Raw genomic sequence first — 21,101 nt, forward strand, 5'->3', positions numbered from 1 at the left:
GTTCATGTGAGACACTGATGTATGATAACGCGTGTCATCCTCGAGAAATAAAGACGAAATCTTCTAAACCAATGATAAAGACGATAATATAGACGAATAAGTCTTCTAAAATTCTTGTCGGAGTCTATCATTTCTTAATGTACGTATATGTTTCATTGTACAATTTGTTGAGATAATAAGTGGATTTTACTGTAAATTATATATTTAGTCATCAAATCTTTTCGTAATATCGATATAGATATAAGTGCACAGCACTGCTATCTTTTGTATCTTTTGAACGAGCGCTCGAGGTTAAGATATAATTATGTACTGCTGATTTTTATAAGTTCCCGAGGTGTATCGTAAATTCATTTGATCACAATAAAAGATTCTAAAAGAATTAATCCATTTTTGTGATCCGATGTCCTTAAGTAAAGACCAATTATGGGATAATGTTATCACTATTCAATGGTTACAAAATGAATACCCTAAATCTATCTGGTGCTATATATGGACTGGTGAGGACTATTGTTTTTATTTTATACGCTATTTATCATGCGACTATATTGAAACTTGAAGTTGCATATGTGGCCCATCTTCATGGTATAAACAAAGACTAGATATTTCATTGTTATTGCGAGGATGTTTAAGGTGCTAGACTGGCCCATAAATAGTTATCAATAAGGTGTTCTGAGCTAAAATCTAATACTAAATAATCTCTCCCTAGATTGAAACATATCGCAGAGACAGAAATTATCAAACCAGATTTTTAGTGATATTTTTAATATTCTAGAGACTGGTGGTCAGTCTAGGGGTGCGTGAATTGATTTTCGACTTCAACTGCGGAGATGCCACCTTGATATCAAACCTGAAATACCATATACCCGATAACGCAAAAGGTCAAGTTCTGGGAACCAAAGGGGTTCACAAAATTAAATTAGTCATATCATATAATGCGAAATTCTTCAATTATATGGTAAATTTTATTCATTTTCTTTAGATTTACTACATTGAAATTTATCGTTTTGTATGATTATATTCTTTTCTCATAGATCATAGTGTTTGAGTCAACCCCCGCATGGCCCCCTTATCGATGTAGTTCCTCATAAGACAACTTGGTTTTGAACATAGACTGATTTCCATTATACAGAAAGATGAGGAAACTATTTGTTGCAACGGTGATCAACATTTTATTTGGTTTGTTTGTCTGTGGAAAACTAAGCTATCCAGTTCCGTGTCGTAAGTAACGTTGTTTTAAAACAAACTGTTATGATAGAATGATCTATCCTTTACAATTTCAACATATTACCATTCAACCTTTAAAAACAGAGCTATAATAAAAAGAATATACCTTTAGGAATGTATGAAAAACGTTCTGTAATTTACATGTTTCCAGACAGTTTCCACAGTAATTAGTTTGATATGGTAGAATGAAATATTCAATTTACTACTATCTACATAGATTGACTACTAACAGATCACGTATTTAATGCAAAGGTGTGACCAGCAACTAATATGTGTTGTAATGATGGTGATATCCTTCAAAACAGAATCGATCAACTCCTTTATGTCCCTTAAAGTTATCTTGCTGCTAATTTCATTGTAACGATATGTAACACAAACATTTGATATTTAAACATTGATATGTAACTTGATGATTTCGCTCTCCAAAAGCATATGTTGGCCTATAAGAGAGTCGAAATATAGGTTTCATATATTCCTGGTTTTGAATAAAGCGCCTTCAATCACCGCCATGTTCAGTGACTTCGGGTTTTGTCGGATTCCGAATTGAATCTCGTGGCTGACGTTCGACACGACCTGCACGTGTGTTTGATATTAGTTTAAACAGTATTTTATTCATCTTTAAATACAAGATCAAACAAAATATTGGATATTTGGTATATGAAAAGAAGAGGTCCGTTGATGACACTAACAAAGGAAACTCGAGATCCGTTATCACCATTTGTTTCCTCGAATATATGGTTATTAAGATATTTTTTCTGAATTTTCCATCACAATATTTAAAGAAAAAATAAATGTATTTCTCTCTCTTTAGGCTCACCAACACAATGGGAAGCCCAAGTATATATGGTATGTATAGAAATGGCTGACATTCTATTAATTTGAAAAAAAATATGTTATATTCCTTTAAATGTCATGACATGGAATGAGGTCTATTTGATATAAGTGATTTATTTGATATTATTGAATTTCATTATGATTCACATTCATTCCATTATTTAGGATACCTTCATAACTTTATATTCTTTCTGTTACTAGCAAAACGTTATGATGAGATACACAGAGTGGCGTAACCTTAGTTACGATGCCGTTAACCAGAGGGAGTTCCGATCGGCGGAAGTTGACGTCGCAGCAGAACACGACCATATCGATACACTCATATTGTGGAAAGAGGTACCTTGTGTAGAAGAAAAATGCTTTACATAACTAAATGAACAAGCTCATAGAAAGCATTTTTTTTCTTTTGATGTTGGTCTCACCCTATTTTTAGCATTGTATGGTGGTTATATTCGACTAGTCCTTGCTCTTGGCTTCCAAACTTTTATTTTACAAGAACTGTATCTGTTCTGTATCTTTTGCTTTTTTGATTTAATAACTTTGAGAACCTTGGGAAAATAATGTTTCGAATTCGTAAAAAGAAATAATTCACATTAACTATCAACAATAGAAAATATATTGTTTTTCTTTTTCAAAACATTCTACTCTAATATGCTTATTTTTTATCCTTAAAATAGTCTATTTTAGATAGTCTGTAAAATAAGGGATTTTGATACTATCACGGAAAGCTAAAATTTATCAATGACATTTGGCAGTAGCTTACTGCATTTTTCTATTGTCTTTGTACTACAAGTCATTCCCTTTCCCTGTGTGCCCCTCTGCATTATGAAAGTAGGGATTTATTTCGTCTGGTTAGCTCTCTGTTTTGGTCACAATGTCTAAAAGACGTTTACGATATTCACGTTGGCGGTACTGATTCAAAGGCAAAAGCTGAATTTCTTTTACCTTTGAATAAAAAAGTTGTTTGATTTAATATATCTTAAACAATAATGCAAAAAATTTCCTGATATCTGCAAATTTCTGTTTATTTTCACGTTCCATGTTTTCTATTTTTCAATATTGACGGAATGGAACCATGAAAAATAAATCGTATACGTCAGAAATTTGTTAATTTACAATAATGAATGGAAAGTTTTGGGGAAAGAGAAACCTTAAACGAAACATTCTCTATTTTATAAATATTTTAATTATTAAATTAAATTGGGTCTTAAAGGATTGCTTTTATTTCAGAGGAAAATGTACGAGGTGAACCGGCTCTTCCAGGAATGCACGATCACAAACCTTACCGGAGTGTTTAGACCCCGAGGGGTTCCGATGTCCAACACGACATATGAGGAGGGATATGCGATAGGAGGCCAGGGTATCCCCGGGGAATACATGACAGTTTATAACTTCTACACAGAATTACCAGACGGTCAGTGGTTACTTCTGTGCATTGTATGTAATATATACAGTGGTATTGGGCACAATTTTTCAGACTTATCTGAAGTAATTACCCATTCAATTTTACAAGATGCATAATATATACAAGATGAAGTTTATGTTTTTAGAAGAGAGAAAAATTAAAAGGGAGAGAATGACGTACAATAATCATAAAATATTTTGTGGTTAATTATTTCTAAAACAAAATCGTCTCCCCGACCCAATAGCACCAGTATAAATCTATCTTATTTTATTATTATTACAGCCAGATGTTTATGCAACCAAATTAATGATATTATTTTTGTTATTTAATTAAGAATAAAAACATGTTTTTCAATATCGTATTACTTTAGCAATGCCTTAAACTGTTTTAAATGTCCTTATTGTTTACAAATACTAAACAATATATAGTCTGTAACAAATATATATCAAACTAGTGCACATAGTTACACCACTGAAAAGAATAGCAGGTTAGATGGTTTTATCTAGCCCCGATTTCTAGAATTCAAAATCTGACTTAATTTTCACATTACTTAAAGATGATCCACCGCTGACATATGGTATTTTTTCACTATCGAAAACAGAAGCAGACGATTAAGTATTCTTCTTCAGTTACAAGAGTTACTTACTTTAAAGGGACAATTCATTCTACGAGAACATTAAAATTTGTATATATATCGGAAAACCCCCAGTTCTAATGGGAATTAGATCAGTCGGTTTTACTGTGATATGTCAGAAAATCCCATGGTGGTGAAATGCGTGTGAAATGTTCAAACTCACTCGCTGTCCGCCATTACAAATTGTGGTCGAATATCTTGTATGCCGAACCCAGTCCCTCGCTCGTAGAGTAATGCTACTTTTGTCTAGAACAGCTCAAATCGCTCTGACAGATTTTTTTTTACCTTATTAGGTGAATTGTCTTGCCTAAAAAAATCATTATATCGCCTCCACAGTGGTTATGTAGTTCATAGGTTTAACGTGCGTGACTTTGGCTCGGATATTGGTACAGCGTATATATTGTACCTGCTTAATCGTATTGATCAACGATTTGTAATTACTACGGTATCAATTTAAAATACTAAACAATGACGTGGAATTTGTCAATATCTTATGTTATATGTTTCATAAGAAATGTAGAACAATACATTTATGCCATATTTTGCTTCTTGGTTATGTAAAAGAATTAGTGTGAGTGAATTGTCCCTTTAAACCATTACCACATTTGAAAAGTTTGAGCTTCTAATTTTACTTGAAGTTAAAAATATGGAAAATAATTAATTGCATCCCGAAAAAAATCCGTGGCACTATATTCTATATGGAATGAAGTACTGATTACGCATGCACCAAAGCCAAAACAAATTATTTTATATTATTTTTTGTGTTAACTAGACATACATTTACATGATTAAACACCAATTCTTGTTTAAATGATGAATATCATTTATACTCTGTCGGCGGTGAAAACCTAAGTTTTGACTTAAATCTGTATTTTTGTTTCGAGAAATCGGAAAGATAAGATTATGATGGTTTTCTTGGTGATTTAATTTATGAATACAACATTATCTCGCTAACCACCTTTTACTGTTATGTAGACGCCATGTATAAATATATCAACTATACTGTAATATTTTCGTGATTATTTGATTTAGCACCTGTGAACACTTCGGTATATTATTATTTCCGCAATAAATACACCTGCTTACGTTTTGCAGCATAGTTTCATACATAAACGAAATGTTACCGTGGAATATTTTCGCAAAAATATTCCTTCCTCCCATAAATTTCTCCCTCACGTCAATTCCAAAGTATACAGTTTTCTCTTATGTGTTTTACTAGGTTATCTGACCAGTCTAGTGTCCCATCCAAGTTGTTTTCCTATCTGGGACTACCACTACACCACTGATCAGGGAATCCAACACACCATGTAAGTTGTCGGCTAGTCTGCCTAATATATACCATGTCACGGATTAATACTATAAGACTCTTTCATATGTGGATATGAAGGATAGGGATATTCTACCCGAGGGTCACAAAATGTAGTAAAACCCGAGGCTTGCCGAGGGTTTTGCAACATTTTGTGATCCCGAGGGTAGAATATCCCTATCCTTTATATCCACATATGAAAGAGTATTTTTCTTTCATACCACGACGTTTTACTGCAATTTTACAACTATAATATCCCGCCATTTTGAAATAAATTCGAAGAAATCCACGACTGGAAGTCAATTTCCATACATGAAAAATTACCTGATATTTTCAACACAAATTCCGTTGCTTGCATCTTTTATAGTAAAACCAGTCAATTTTGTGAAAAAAATGTTAAAATTTTACCGAGGAAATACAGATTTTGTTGACGCCGTGACGTCACGAGGCTTTATTGCATGGGTAGCCATGCAATACAGCCTCAGGCGACATGAGTGTATTGCCCTAGACCAGCCAGTATTGCACGTGTAGGTATGAAAGAAAATCTTACATGGGTCCGTCGAGTGGACAGGGATATTTCAACCCAAGTTAAAGATTTTAGCATGTCAACCCGTGGCTTTTCCTCACATACTTAGTAGAAAATATGAAATATCTGTTGTTTTTGACGCGCCATTATCACGGGAACGTCGATTATGCATCTAAATTGATGACGTTATCGACAATACATGCAGCGGTTACCTTGCATTTTTCGATGACGTTATATAGTTGCCTAGCGCGTATGAGCTGTCTTATACCCCCTGTGTAAAATATCGTTTCCCTATCAATCACGGGATATCCCTGTGAAGTATGGAAGAAAATTACATGATCTCCCAACAAATATAATTTCCAACCGACCTTTTACACTGATCTTTCAAACAAATTTTTTCAGTTTCGTGAATTGTACCATCCCCCTTAGTGATATTATTTCCCATATTTAAATCATTTTAAATCATTTATTAAAATCTAACTTTTATTTTTATGCTATCATTACTTTTTAGAAGAACGGTCGCAATGAAAAAAAGAAGGTCAAAGAAGTGGTTTTATTGAAATAAAAATGGCCATTAATAACATAATATTTTATAGGTTAAAACGGTAGCGTAAATATTCCTTAGAGAAAAGAGTCCATAAATAAAGTGAAATTATAGTTTGAAGTGATTAGTTTTAATATATTTTTGTAATGGAGATATGATACAAAATATGAGTGTACTCTCATCATAAACTGAAAATGGTTTATTTAAAGTACATTCAGATTTGTGTGTATCTCCATTACATATTAAATATATTAAAGTTAATCTTTAAAGTTCCAGCAACGTATGATTTCAGTTCCAAGGAGAGAAAGTAGCTCCATGAAGAAGTTCAAATGTAGTTGAAAAAAAGTTGAAAGTTCTGGCGAAATAGAAAGCTGAAATAAATTTCAGTTTTAGCATATCAAATCTCACCTTATTGACAATTTTTAGCTATACGAGGAATTTTGTATTATGGTAATGTATTAAAATATCTTGAATTAATTGCAACATATGTTTAAGCACTATCAATATAATTATTACACGTATTTATGTTGCAGATATCAAGGAGTGACTGTGGGTATTTCAGATCCTAGCGTGTTTGATATCCCACAGCTTTGCCTCAAATAGATCTTATCATAATAATTGAAACATTCCTACTGCTTACAAGCAGCTGATGTACATATAAATTAGAAATTAATATTTTCATACTAATTTTTTGCAATAAAATCTAAATGAATTACGAAGTTGTGGTATCAGTTTTATTTGACAATTATCCGGATTTGATAACATTGTAATCACAATATGATATGAATCTGAATTAATTAACAAGAATTCGATGATCTACAAGTCATTTTCTCTCGGATGGGAAGATGGGAGGGTAAAACGTATTTCAATCAATCAAGTAAGAATTTATTTTGGTTGGCGTCCTCTTATACAAAACTGTATGTTTCAAATAAAAGTTGAATGAAGTTTCCGATTTTTTTTCAAGAACAAAAACCAACATTTTGTTCAATATATCATGTAATTAACAATACAATTTTCCTTTCTCATACCGATTCCCTTATTTAGTAATTTTAAATTTAATGTGAATTTGCATCTCTCTTTCTTTATTACCGATATATCCAGGATTTACACTTTTTACACCTCTTTCATTCACATTCATTAAACATCAATATAACATTTCGTTTTGTAAATACTGATTGATCGATGGGGCTTAACGTTTACGATTCACTACCTTATCTACACTATAAATTTTACATACATAGCGATCACACAAGCAATGAATCTTATCAATGTCACATTAAACAATATATAGGTTTTCAAGTGTAATAAAATAATTAAGCATACTCCATCTTGTCACATAAACAACAAAAATTAGATTTATGTGGAATGGCCACCGGATGGTGACATTTAATATCAAACAAATAAGATGTCATACTGAGTAAGGCATAGCATTATATATGTCACACAAAGGATACACATTGTGAAATAAAGAAAGCATGAGTAGAATTTACTAAAACTCTGCCACTACAGACAAATGCTTTGATAAATCCAAAGACATAATCAAAGTACTGAAAGTACTGAAGGGGTTGGATAACATTTTCCATATTACAGATATGCTTATTTCTTTGAATAAATTCATATATTTTTTTGCACAGAAAGACGCAGTCTTTACATTTCTTTTCATTTTGATGGCTTCATGCAGTAGAATTTTTAACCATAATAAAACAGGAGTTTGAAGATGCTTCACCGCTGACAAATGGTATTTTTCTTGATAAAAATCAGGAGCACACACATTAGAACTTTTCTTCTTTTTTAAAAGTAACTTAACAACACTACCACCATTGAAAAGTCTGAGCTTCTAATTTTATTTCAAGATGAAAATGTAACACTATGTCCAATATGGAATGAAGTAATGATTGCGTATGCACCAGAAGCAAAATTAATTATCTTAAATAATTTTTTGTGTGTTAAATTGACATGTATATATACGATTTAACACCAATTATTGTTCAAATGATGAGTATCATCTATGCTTTGTCGCGGATGGAGCGTCTTTAAGAATAAGGCAACAGTACGAAAATCATGAATTCACACAAAAGTTTTTGAACCAAATTTAGTTTAACCAAAAGAAGATTAACAAATAGTGTTTTTGTAATATTTGGAACGTTCTGAAGTGCTTATTGGATTTTGTAGATAGAAAATAATTAGTTTTTCAAAAGTATTTTCATCTATAAATCTATCTGATTGGAAAATGGTATACATTGAACACCCATTTCTGACATAATTCTATCAGATTTTATAGTTTACTCAGTAATTGAGTTACATGTATTCAACTACAGACAGGAGTTTTAGGGTGTGACTTTTAAAGGGACAATTAAGTGAAACGGTGCGATGACAATTTCAATTGAAAGTTGGGCAGTCGATGTAACTGTGGATGTTGATGTTACCAATTTATGGCAAAATTGGTTATGGTAATACATATGGGGTATAAAAAGGCCTCTCCCACTCATTTCTAGTAAAGTATTAGGCTTCCATTTAGCTGTGACTCCTTAATCACCATCTCTCTCTTCTCTTAGGATTCCTATCTTGGGCCTCTGTGCTTTAATTAGGTGAGTATTTATGACCCCCTCCCTTTCTCCCAGTGTAATGTATCCACATGTGGCTAGATAGGGAGGGATTCATTGACCAGACGTATGTGACCGAAGCTGAGAAGGTCATTAATCACATCTATTTATAGGTAGATGGGGCCAGTACAGAACTTATACCTGTTGAGTCATTATTATATATATTTATAAATATCTATCTACACAATCCAATGGCATTTTCTATGTATAGCTGACAAATTAAATCCTAACATAACCTAAGACCTCAGAACCTTGGTTCACCATACACAGCGACAGTGTGTTCTACACGTGTGGGAATTCCTCTTTACAGTTGGATGCTATTTTAAAATATATATAAATATAATGAGGATTGTCCAATGAGAATCACTATAAAATAAGTGAATATAAACAATATACAGAAGTAATATACATTTAATCAGACTATGTTTTTTTTTTGTTTCAACCGTATCACGGCGATGATGCATTCCAGACCTTATGAGGTACCTGTACCTATATAGCTATAGCCGCACTGTCGTGTTGTATAGGTACCGTATGCAGATAAGGGCCAGGCTGCAAGAATGTTACAGCGCACCTGTGGCAAAATCTGGGTCACACAGTGAATATTTCATATAAGCGCTTACATATACATGTATGTACTAATTATTTGGAAATATTTCATGTATTATTAAAATGTAAACATGGACCAACTTTATAGAACAAACAAAATTAAACACATGGCTTTACAGCTCTCTGTAATATAACATAATCAGACCATAGTAACCACATGTGTGAAACCGTTACACATGTACATTGGGTGGCCAGCGCATTAATACATAAAAACGTGTTAAAAGAAAATTTATAGGATGTATATAAATGGGTCAAAACGGAAAAATCATTTCAATATAAGTGTATTATGATATTTCATTGTGATGCATACCTGACAATCGGTCAAAATGTGTATTTAGCACAAAGAGGAATACTATGACAAGAGAACTATATCTTGCCTCGTAACGTTTCATTTATTGTAGGTTTGTGCTAAAATTGTCTCCCAAATTTTGCCAACGATCCCAATAGGGTTGGAAAAGGCCCATAGGGCCTTTATCCAACCCCAAAAACAAGACAAAAAACAACAATGACATTCATGTCAGCATTAATTCGTAGGAAAAGCAATTCGCGAATTAAATCCCTTTTAAATCGCAACTATTTCTTATAAACTGACTTTCATTTTGATACCATGTCACTTAAGATAACGCTCGCAAAAGTATGCATCGACAAATGTCTGTGAAAAAAAGAAAGGTCAAAGAGAAAAAGTATTAGTGAATTATTTTGCGAATTTTTTTTATAAAATTAACCAGTCCTCTAGATTTTAGACGAAAAAAGTATGTTATTAACAATTGAAACGTCAGAATATCTATATCGGTGGCCTAAGATCAAGACAAACAAATACAGAGTTCTTGTGTAAATTTATATTATAAGAAAGTTATTTTTGCATTTGTTTTATCGCCTGGAGCAGCGAGAGTAAACTTCTGCGCGGTAATTAGAACGACGCCCGGAAACACACGTTTTGTAAGACAACCCACGTTGTAAAACAATATTTTATCATTATCGTATTATTTTGGAAACAATTAGAAGTGAAGCATTAATGATAAACGAATTGATTTCACGTGTTTCATTTATTTTTACATAGTTTAATCTCACTTGCATTATGTTATCATCGCATTATGTTATCATCCCACGACATCGCCGTTTGTAATGTCACATTTATAAAAGAAAAGAGTCCATCAGTAAAAGTGATAAAGGTATCAGGAATTGTTTGAATATATCTTAATGTTATGGAGATTTAAGGATTAACTTCAATATGTTTTTCATACAATTGAGATACACACAAAATTCTGTGTGTACTCACATTATAAACCGAAAGCGGTTTATTAAGAGTGCACTCAGATTTTTGTGTGTATCTCAATAGTATGAAAAACATATTGAAGTTAATCCTTAAATTTCATGTATTACTATATTTGCCCAGTTTTATCATCTTTGACTTTGACTGTAACTGTCCATATTTAAGCGCTGTCAAATTTTAGCACAAATGCGAAAATCTGTTAATTATTAATGATTAGTGCGGATATAAATTGGAGTAATTCGGTGATTCAATACCGGAAATACCGTTTTACAAATTTCATGCTGTTCATAAATAAGTGGTTCAAAGATAACGTGAAAAGTGTTTAAAAAACCGATATGAGTACATTTATATTATAGTATTAATTGTACATAATTTTTATAATTATTATTGTAATTTATGAGTGAAGAAAACTTCGAATGGTTTAGAAAAAAATGTAATTTCAGTTCCAAAGAGAAAACGTGGCGACATTTCAGAATAGATTTTTTTAATCCATAAAGTAGGCAGATAATTAAAAAATGAAATGTTTAGGTGAAATAGAAAGATGAAATATAATTATATTTTTACTATGTCAAATTTTATCTAAGTTATTGACAATTTTGACCTGTAAGAGGACATCGTTTTGTGTTATGGTAATATATCTTTAATTATTATTATTGAAACTAATATCGAAGGTACTATCCATAACATTATTATTTATATTACAGATATCAAGGAATGACTGTGAGTATTTCCGATCCTAGCATGTTTGATCGGAATTATATATTGAGTTATGATATTTGTTTTATTTGACAATAGTTGTAATCACAATATGATATGAATATGAAGTAATTAACAAGAATGCAATGACCTACAAGTGAAATAGTGGTGGGAAAAGACCTTTAGGCAAAATATTTTTTCAAGGTGTGTATCTTTTTAGGTTGGCATCCACATATCCAAATGTTACCTTTCAAATAAAAGTTAATGTGTTTGCGATCCACAAACTTATCTACACTGTAAGTTTTGAAAACAGAGTAATCACACACGCAATGATTCTTATCGATGTCACATTGGACATTATATAGATTTCCAAGAATAGTATACACGCAAGAGATATATTGCAGTATTGCTTATTTACAATACATTCCCGACAACAATGACCTTGGAGGAGCTCCAAGAGACATGTTGGATCATCATTGTGTTCCTATATTACCCCCACACCACTGATCTGAGAATCTAACATATCATGTAAATTGTCATCCTCGATATTCCAGGGGTTAAAATCACTGACGTTATATCCACATCTGGACTATATCATAGTAAAACTGAAGGCAGCTCAGGAGAACAAGTCTGAACCAATCACAGGCCTGCAAAGACTTCATTTTAAGACTTCAGAGAAAACGACTCCAAAGCCACACAGTCAATCACAGTGTACTTTTATACGGCTCTTTTGAAGTGCATTAAATTATTTAATTACCTGTTCTGTTCTGTTGTCTCCAGTTTTACTATGAGATAGTTCAGGGGTGGATAGTAATAGTAACCCCCGGAGTACCGAGAATGGTAAGTTGTCGGCTATTCTGTCTAATATATACCATGTCATGAATTATTTCATCATCTCCCAACAAGTATGATTTCAAACCGATCATTTTTTCTAATCTTGCAATCAAACTAATATTCAATTTTGTATTATCCATTGTCCCTCAATGATGTTAATTTACTTATATACTGTATTGCGAAAGTAAGAAAAACAATTCACGAATTTAAATCCATTTCATTCTTACTAAACTTTTATTTGTTCATATCGTCACTATTAAATAAAAAAAATTCTATGAAAAAGGAAGGTAAAAAAAAAAATATTAGTGAAATAAAGGGCGAAAAATGTTTACAAAATTAATAAGCCCATTACTTTTTCGCAACAAAAATAAAAGGTTGTTAATAACATGGAAATGATCAGTGAACGAATTAATGTAGTTCATTTATCATTACATAATCTTAATATTGCTTGTAACAAGTGAATTACAGTTAAAAAGATTAAATTATGAGAAGTAGATTGAATACATTTTTATGTTATGGGGATATAACACAAAATTTGAGTGTATTCTCATCATAAATCGAAAGTGGTTTATTTAGAGTACACTCGGGTTTGTGTGTTATATCTCCTTAAGTTAATACTTACAGCTCCGGCAATGTGTAATCTCATTTCCAAAGAGAGAGCGTGACAACATTTTAGATTGTTTTCCTTCGAAATCCTTGAAGTAGGCAGAATAAGAAAAACATGAAATATTTGGGCAAAATAGAAAGCCGATATGTATTTTTGTTTTAGCATATCAAATCTCACCCTTTTTGACCATTTTGACCCATACGAGGAATTGTGCATTATGGTATTATATCGATATATCTAGAATTAATTGCAACATATATGTTTAAGTACTCTTAATATCTTTATTATCTATATTGCATACAGTTACCAAGGATTAACTGAGTATTTCCTATCCTAGCGTGTTTGATGTCCCAAAGCTCTGCCTCAAATAGATCTTACCATAAATACTGAAAACTTTGTACTAATAGCAGGTGATTTATGTATATCAGAAATAAATCTGAAATTAATATGAAAAACATGTTTGTGATAAAATTTGAATTATTTACTAAGTTGTCATATAAGTTTTATTTGGCATTAAACCGGACTTTGAAAACATTCAAATCATAATATGATATGACTCGGAATTAATTAACGGGAATGCAATGACCTACAAGTCTACAAGTCAACCTACAGTGATAAAGTGGACTTTCTTTGGTTATAATTGTTTCAATAAAAGTGCTATCTGTTTTGACTTGCGTCCATTTATTCCAAAATGTACCTTTGCAATAAAAGTTTATGAATGACGTTTACGATTCACTAACTTGTCATTCAGTTAAGTGAATATAAGTTTTGTATATCCTTTACGACGACCGGCAGTATTTTAACCTTGCTCAATTATGTAAGAGTTAATAATAAATGCAGTTTACGATAATAGTTTAAATTGTAATGAGATCTCGATTTGTTGCCATTTTTACAATATTTCTCAGTATTCACAGAAATCAAACAGAACACGTGTTTCACTGGTCAATAAGCGGACTTTTGAATATTGCACAACGTGAGTTTGAGGTCACGTTTTATGTTTAACTAGAGGACCGAACTGATAAATAACGTTCTTAAAGTTTAGCCTTATAAATGGGTCATACGTACCTGGCTGGAAACAAGGGACTAAAACGATCCTAATTCAAATACAGTGCACTTCCTACTTTATTGATTATTGTGAGGAATTGTCTTAATTATGTTAATTGATTTGTTTTATATGTGAAGTGATTTGATTACGAATCAATTCTCTAATCAGGCAATGTCACGAATTCTACAGCTATATTTGTACTTGAAATTAACAAGCCTTTCCTACATTTCTTATCTTACTACAATAACGTAATATTGTTGTGTTTTATGGACCATGTCTCTGAACAAATTACCACGCACTAGCGATGATATGTTTTGTAGCCCTTCTCCAGTAACCTATCTATATATAGAGCTAGTGGGTCGCTGAATTAGCTGTACATTCAACAGACATAAAAGAATAAGGCGTTTTAAATATGTGAATACGTATTTTAGTAGGTAAAATTATACACCATATTACGAAGACAACACGACTACAATATCGTGTGCAGGTATTTGTACAGTCCTATTTTTATTTACAGCTCCTAACACCCAGGGAAGTCACTCAACTGAAGGCGGCCCTTATCACTAGACGGGTACAAGGCTGACCGCGAATTCTGTCAACATTTTTCGGTCGATAGTTCTGTCGATATACATGGCAAAGGATATAGGAACTCATCTATGTCAATGATTCTCCTGATAGGACAAGTGCCACCGTTATCGTACAAGATAATAGTTGTTGATTTACCTAACATTTAGAACCAAGTATGGAGGGTCAACATGGATCTGATGCTCTTCCACAAAACACATCATCTCTCATTTTCTATGTTAACGGGAAGAAGGTAAGTTTAAAGTGTTTCTTTTTATTAAATTATTTATTTTGAGGAGTTACATTCATCGAGGAATCTCTGAATCCTTTTATAGACACTTCTTGAAGACATATATATATATATATGTCATTTATGACGAAGTAAATAAGAACTTTTTTTTACACAATGCATTACTTGTTCGTTACACTCCGTAATCAGTGTTTGCATAACCCGACAGTGTTGTTATTACATGAGACAGACCTTGACCCGATTACGTGATAAGCATTTAAAAGGATCAAAACACAAATAAAACAGGAATGTGCAACATCATCTTAATATTGATTAATCTTTGTTTTCATACTAAAGTCGACTTTATGGCTTTGGCGTTGCGTATTAATTTGGAAGGTTAATACCATAGGAAATCAATGGAAACATACCTTTGAGCTATTTGATTTTTTCAAAGAGTCTGTAAAATTAATTTTAAGAAATTATGTCACTATTATGTCTAATTAGCACAAAAAATAATATAAAATACTTCATTTTGCCGTTGGTGCATGCGCAATCAGTACTTCATTCCATATAGGATATAGTGCAACGGATTTTTTTCGGGATGCAATTAATTATTTTTCATATTTTTAACTTGAAGTAAAATTAGAAGCTCAAACTTTTCAATGGTGGTAATGGTGTAAAGTAAGTAACTTTTGTAACTGAAGAAAAATACTAAAACGTCTGCTCCTGTTTTTGATAGTGAAAAAATACCATTTGTCAGCGGTAAAATTAATTTTAAGAAATTATGTCACTATTGTTTTAATTTTACAGGGTTATGAAATGAATTTTGTTTGCAAACTTAATTTCTTTCTTACCCCGATGAAATTAAAAATACTAACATCAATATTTTTGGGACAAGGAAGTAATTTCAACCGCGTGGATAAAACAAAACTGCCAAACCCCCGAGGCGACCCACCAATTTATATATTTAACGTTCGTTAATGCCTTTGGGATAGCGGGTCTGCAGATAGGTAATCCAGAATCTCTCTCCCGATCGACGCTTAGTTTGTGTCCAGAAGTAACAGTGCTCAATATTTTAAATATGATATTGTATTAATTTTATAACAAAACAGACATTATTATACTGAATAGCGTATGACATTGCATCATACAGCTGTTGTATCGCTTCATTTGTTATCACTTATTGATTCTAAGCCCGCATGTTGATAAGATTCAGATACATCAAAACAATAAATATGCCAGTAGACATATCTGGGTTAAAATGCATGGATGAAAATGATTAATTGGGTTATTGCTATTTTTTTGATAGTCACCGTATTACAGTGTTGATTTTTAGAAGACAATAAAGGTCATATGTACTGTGTAATCTTTAATATCCTATAAAAAATTGACAAGCAGGTCAAATTAGTTTTTACATGTATGAGGTTGTCATTGGTGCTTGAAGACAACAGATTGGTTCCTAATAAGGATATTTTGTAAATTCATAAAAGACCATTATGGTTTGTGAATAAACATGTTATATTTTAAGAATCCTTCAAAGTTTGTTTTCTGTTGACGCAAATAGATATAACAGTGTGAAATATCTATATCCTAACTATAAAGGCTAAATATCATGGTCCAATAGCTAATTGCATTGAATGGAGCAAAGGAAACACTAAACCGTCACGTATTTCTATTGAGATATCATAGTGACCTAACTGCCCTGTATAAATTCCAGAAATAGCGATCGCCGAAGCGAAATATATTGTTTAAGAAAGTGACTTAGTTGTGATAAAGGGGGAGTTTGTAGCATATTATTATTATAACGAAGATGGATGTGAAATAATTAATGCGTCCTAAGATCAACCTATCATATAAACTTAAGGTATTTCAACTTAAATTAACATATAAAAATGGATCTAATTAGTGTGGACATCATGCCTTGAGATCGATTATCCCACTGATTATATACAATAATTTACCTGTATACCTTAATTCAAAGAAAATGTATGTATTTTCCCTCTATTACACTATTTCTCGGGTCAAAACAGGTATTCAAAGATAGTAATAGTAGATTATATGTAATGTTAGTCGTGCTTTAAATACATTTGTATATTGATTGTAATTTAGGCAACAACCCATAAAGTAACCTGTGATTGAAAGTCTCGATTGCACACAGTCAAGCATTAACTTCATACCCTTTACGCTTGGTTGTTCTTTCATGCATTCGACTTTTATAAACATTTCTGAATCCTTTCATAAGTCACCAGATTTATTCTTACATATGCATTTCAGTAAACTTGAATGAAGGCGTTGGTGATTGTTCGTTGATTATGAAGTTTAAGAAAAGGGTAGCAATATTAATACTATCATGCCGGTTATATTATACCAAATAATAAAGACGAACACCGGAATCTAATTTTACAATTGTGTACGTCTGAATAATCTTTAAAAATGACCTCAAATATTAGTTACTGAAAGCCTCTTTGAGGGCAAATGTCACAATCGCTCTTATATGTCATATGATATAAGAATTCTGTCCATATGAAATCGGGGCGAAATGAATTATTCAATGTACACGAGATTTGAAGTAATATTTCCCACATGCTTTACATTTCAGAGATGATAAGGATAGACAAACACATACTTTAGATTAGAGATACCGAGGAAAATGACCTCAGTTTAACCTTGTTTTCCACTACTGACTTGTATAGAACATGGAGGTTAATATCATGTTTGTTGTGTACAATGATGATACGATTTTGCTACGTGATACGGATATTCTACCCGAGAAACAAAAAAAAATCCATATTGCTTAAAGTGATCTCAACAGTAGAATATCCCCATCCTTCAACTCAACACATACGAAACTGTTTCTTTCAACATCAGAACCTGTTTACTGTCGTGTGGTATAAAGATATGTTATGAAATTTCAATTTAGAGTTAGCAATGGTAATTTAACAGTCTTCATACATTTATTTCGGACACAGATTTAGGAGATAGGAAACAGATTTAAGAAGTATGAAGCAAAATTTAGGAATTATTGCCTGCTGTCACTTTAGAATCGTGACCGTTTCCCCCCTGCCGTGGTATATATAAGATGCTTGTGATATGGGTCAAGGAAGTAATATCAACAGTTATTTTCCATATAACACTGGATCCTTATAGACATATGTCTGTAGGATACGAATTACTTAAAGTAGTAAATATAGGGCAAAGAAGTAATTCTAACAGTGTGGACAACAGATTGTCGAATTTTAGGTTCTATACTTGTGATATACATATACATACACCTTACTACATCAACCACTGGACACAGGACACCGACATACCAAAATATGGACATAGATTTATAAGAATGGATTTTTTAGTAGACAGAGAAGGTTTTGTAGTTCCCGTCAGGATGTGTAGGGATAAACCGTCCTCGATCCAATGTATTAAATATGCATTTCAAATTTAAATTAAAAAAATATGAAACTAACTTAACGTCTCACTCATCGCTACATCATTTTACCAACCAACCTCAACTGCGCCATTTAACTGCAACTTCACAGACGAAATGATATACATCAACTCTTACCATTAATTTCATTTTAGTCCTACTAAACAGGGGCGTAGGAAGCGGGGGGGGCAGGGGGGGGCAACTGCCCCCCCCCCCCCCCGTTCCCCAGGACGGGGGGGCAAACATGTCTTTTTGCCCCCCCCATTTTCGCCGACTGAAATTTTCTAAAAATGCTTATTTGAAAGAAAAAAGGGTCCTCCTACACATTTTTCGTAGTTCATTCTAGAAAATTTTCCGCTGCGCGGCGCATTTCCTAAAACGTTCAAGCACCTAATGTCAAACCTTAAATAGTGAAAATTCAATACACACAAACTTGACTAAAAATGTCCATCAAGGGATTCTATGTGCTATTTAAAAAAATGTCTCTTAAAAGATCAATTTGTTTATATGTCTTAGCGAGACAATTAATTCATTTTTTTATGTTACACAACAATGTGCCGATGGTGTGAAGCCGGTATATTCAGATCGAGTAGGGTTGCATAATGTTATGACGACACAATTATCATTTCTAAATGCAGGTAGCTTTAAATCGAAAAAATACCATGTTAAGAACGCTTTATACTCATTAAACTTTATCGTAAAACTCATCTCAGCCATTCTAAATCGTAATTTTTTTCCCGGGGGAGACCCCCGGACCCCCCTAACACCAAATTCTCACGCCTTTGGGCGCTCGCAAATTCATCAAAATGCATCGTAAAACTCATCTCAGCCATTCTAAATCGTATTTTTTTCCCGGGGGAGACCCCCGGACCCCCAAACACCAAAATCTTGCGCTGTCGGGCGATCGCAAAATCATCAAAATACATAAAACTCATCCCGGGGGTCACCCTCAGATCCCTAATAAAACACCAAAATCTCGCGCCTTCGACGCTCACACGCTAATTCGGCCAATTTGCGTATTTGTTAATTTCCTTTTAGCGACCCCACTGTCTATAAATGTGAACAAGGATTAAATTTAGTGATATATGAAAAATGTACATAAAGCATATATTATATGGTTGGGAGTTGAATTAATCTCCTCCTGTAGGTGTGGCGGTTTTTTTTTTTTACAAAATATTGAGGACCTTTGCCCCCCCCCCATGACGTTTCATCTTCCTACGCCACTGCTAAAGTTGTTTTTTCAAATAAATCAGAAACCAAATTTTAGGCTAATGTCACATAAATTGGTTCCCTTCTAAATAAAAAATAGATGGAAATCAAGACTTGGATTTTTATAATAATGTTCCATTTTGATGAGGAAACATCCATTTTCTTGACGACATTACGTAACGAACGCCAAATTTATATCATGATTTTGTAATGTATGGTGACAAATTAACATAATTCACATTTTCATTGTTGAAGTCCTAATTAATCCCTGCTTACACCGTAATAATCTTACATATGAACATCATTGTTATACATGTATTATCATTTATTCTTACTTCAAATGTGTTGCTGATGTTGTCATTGGTCGACAGCATTGTGGATATAAGATAAAAATGTTTAAGCCAGACGTGTTACATACTGCATGAAGGTTATAGACCGAGCTTCAAATTACACCTGTGTCAGTGTGCCCAGGATATGAGTTAACTGTGTAAGGTGAAGGTAAATGCGTCATTGTTAGCACAGCGAATTGTGCATATATGTCACTCTGTAAAAACCCGCCCTCAGTCTGGTCTCGCCGATCGGTTTTATGTGATTTATATTTGTAAATAATAGTCTCCTTCTGTGTTTTCTTGTTTAGTCACATGACTACATTATCTGTGTTCTGTTTTCATTTTTTTTAAGGGGGGGGGGGGGGGGTTGGCATCGTAGGAACTTCTTTGCCCTATATTAATAAGTTCTAAAAACAAGTATTCGGAGTCAAAACACAATATATGTATTCTGTGATTTGATTCAAGAAAAATTTTATGGAACCATATATTTATCTTTTGCAGGTCGTCGTTAGCGATTCCGATCCGGAGACAACTCTTCTTCAGTTTCTTCGAATAAACTGTATCCTTCTTTGTTTCTGGTGTGTTCAAGTAAACGACCGCCAATACTATTCGCAGGAACTAGTTCATAAGTTAGCATAAAATATTACTATTTGTCACACCGAAATTTCGCACAATTACACAATTTCTCATTTCACGGGCTATACGACTTAAAATATAAACAAAATTGTTTCTGTGGTCTATCTCACGAAATGATTTTAAAACTCATAACAATAATTAAATCTTTGCAGTGTTCGACATATGAAAAATCGAACAGATTTTCTAGGTTTAATCAAGAAATGAAGGCACAATGCTATCGTCTCCGAATGTTCGTCATCAAAGCATTGTTACAACCCACTAACGCATTCAAAGTGGGGTGTAATAAAGGATATCAAAAAGAAATCCAAATCCAATTGGACAGTCGTACTGACAATGTCTATCAATCCTATCAGTACCCTTACCCGTCAATGGCAGATGGATCCGAATGGCTTACAGATAACCCTGGCTTATTAATGTGTCATCTTGCAATTCCTGCGACTTGAATGCATTAATTATATTATTTTTAATAATATTTTTCATATCGATCAAGTACATGTAATTTTGTAAAATCCTTGAAATAGTTGGAAACTAGTTGGGCAAAATTGCTGTGTTTCTGTGTTAATAAACTGATTTTCA

The 21,101-nt window shown here is 32.9% G+C and overlaps 2 protein-coding genes across 2 annotated transcripts in view; both read left to right on the top strand.

Annotated features, from left to right (window-relative positions):
• The first annotated feature begins 26 nt into the window (after positions 1-26).
• LOC138320038 (mammalian ependymin-related protein 1-like) lies at positions 27-7,192 on the top strand. The gene is made up of 7 exons (XM_069263128.1): positions 27-139; positions 1,032-1,218; positions 2,036-2,070; positions 2,260-2,394; positions 3,289-3,472; positions 5,317-5,404; positions 7,007-7,192. The coding sequence occupies exons 2-7, from the start codon at positions 1,134-1,136 to the stop codon at positions 7,074-7,076; spliced, it is 597 nt and encodes a 198-aa protein (XP_069119229.1). The 5' UTR covers positions 27-139; positions 1,032-1,133; the 3' UTR covers positions 7,077-7,192.
• Positions 7,193-14,447: 7,255 nt separating this feature from the next.
• Positions 14,448-21,101, top strand: part of LOC138318466 (xanthine dehydrogenase/oxidase-like) — a 28,917-nt gene continuing 22,263 nt past the window's right edge. Inside the window, exons 1-3 of the mRNA XM_069260834.1 lie at positions 14,448-14,567; positions 14,655-14,954; positions 20,391-20,448. Of these exons, the coding sequence (XP_069116935.1) occupies positions 14,880-14,954; positions 20,391-20,448 (133 nt within the window). The 5' untranslated portion in view covers positions 14,448-14,567; positions 14,655-14,879. The remainder of the gene's footprint in view (positions 14,568-14,654; positions 14,955-20,390; positions 20,449-21,101) is intronic.

This window comes from Argopecten irradians, chromosome 3 (genome assembly GCF_041381155.1).
Source record: "Argopecten irradians isolate NY chromosome 3, Ai_NY, whole genome shotgun sequence".
NCBI lineage: Eukaryota > Metazoa > Mollusca > Bivalvia > Pectinida > Pectinidae > Argopecten > Argopecten irradians.

What these genes read in the sequence shown, in the direction of transcription:
- LOC138320038 (XM_069263128.1), top strand. Translation starts at nt 1,134, where the DNA reads ATGAGGAAACTATTTGTTGCAACGGTGATCAACATTTTATTTGGTTTG. An exon ending in GGGAAGCCCAAGTATATATG is followed by an intron (nt 2,071 to 2,259) that starts GTATGTATAGAA and finishes TTCTGTTACTAG; the next exon opens with CAAAACGTTATGATGAGATA. An exon ending in CAGGGAATCCAACACACCAT is followed by an intron (nt 5,405 to 7,006) that starts GTAAGTTGTCGG and finishes TTTATGTTGCAG; the next exon opens with ATATCAAGGAGTGACTGTGG.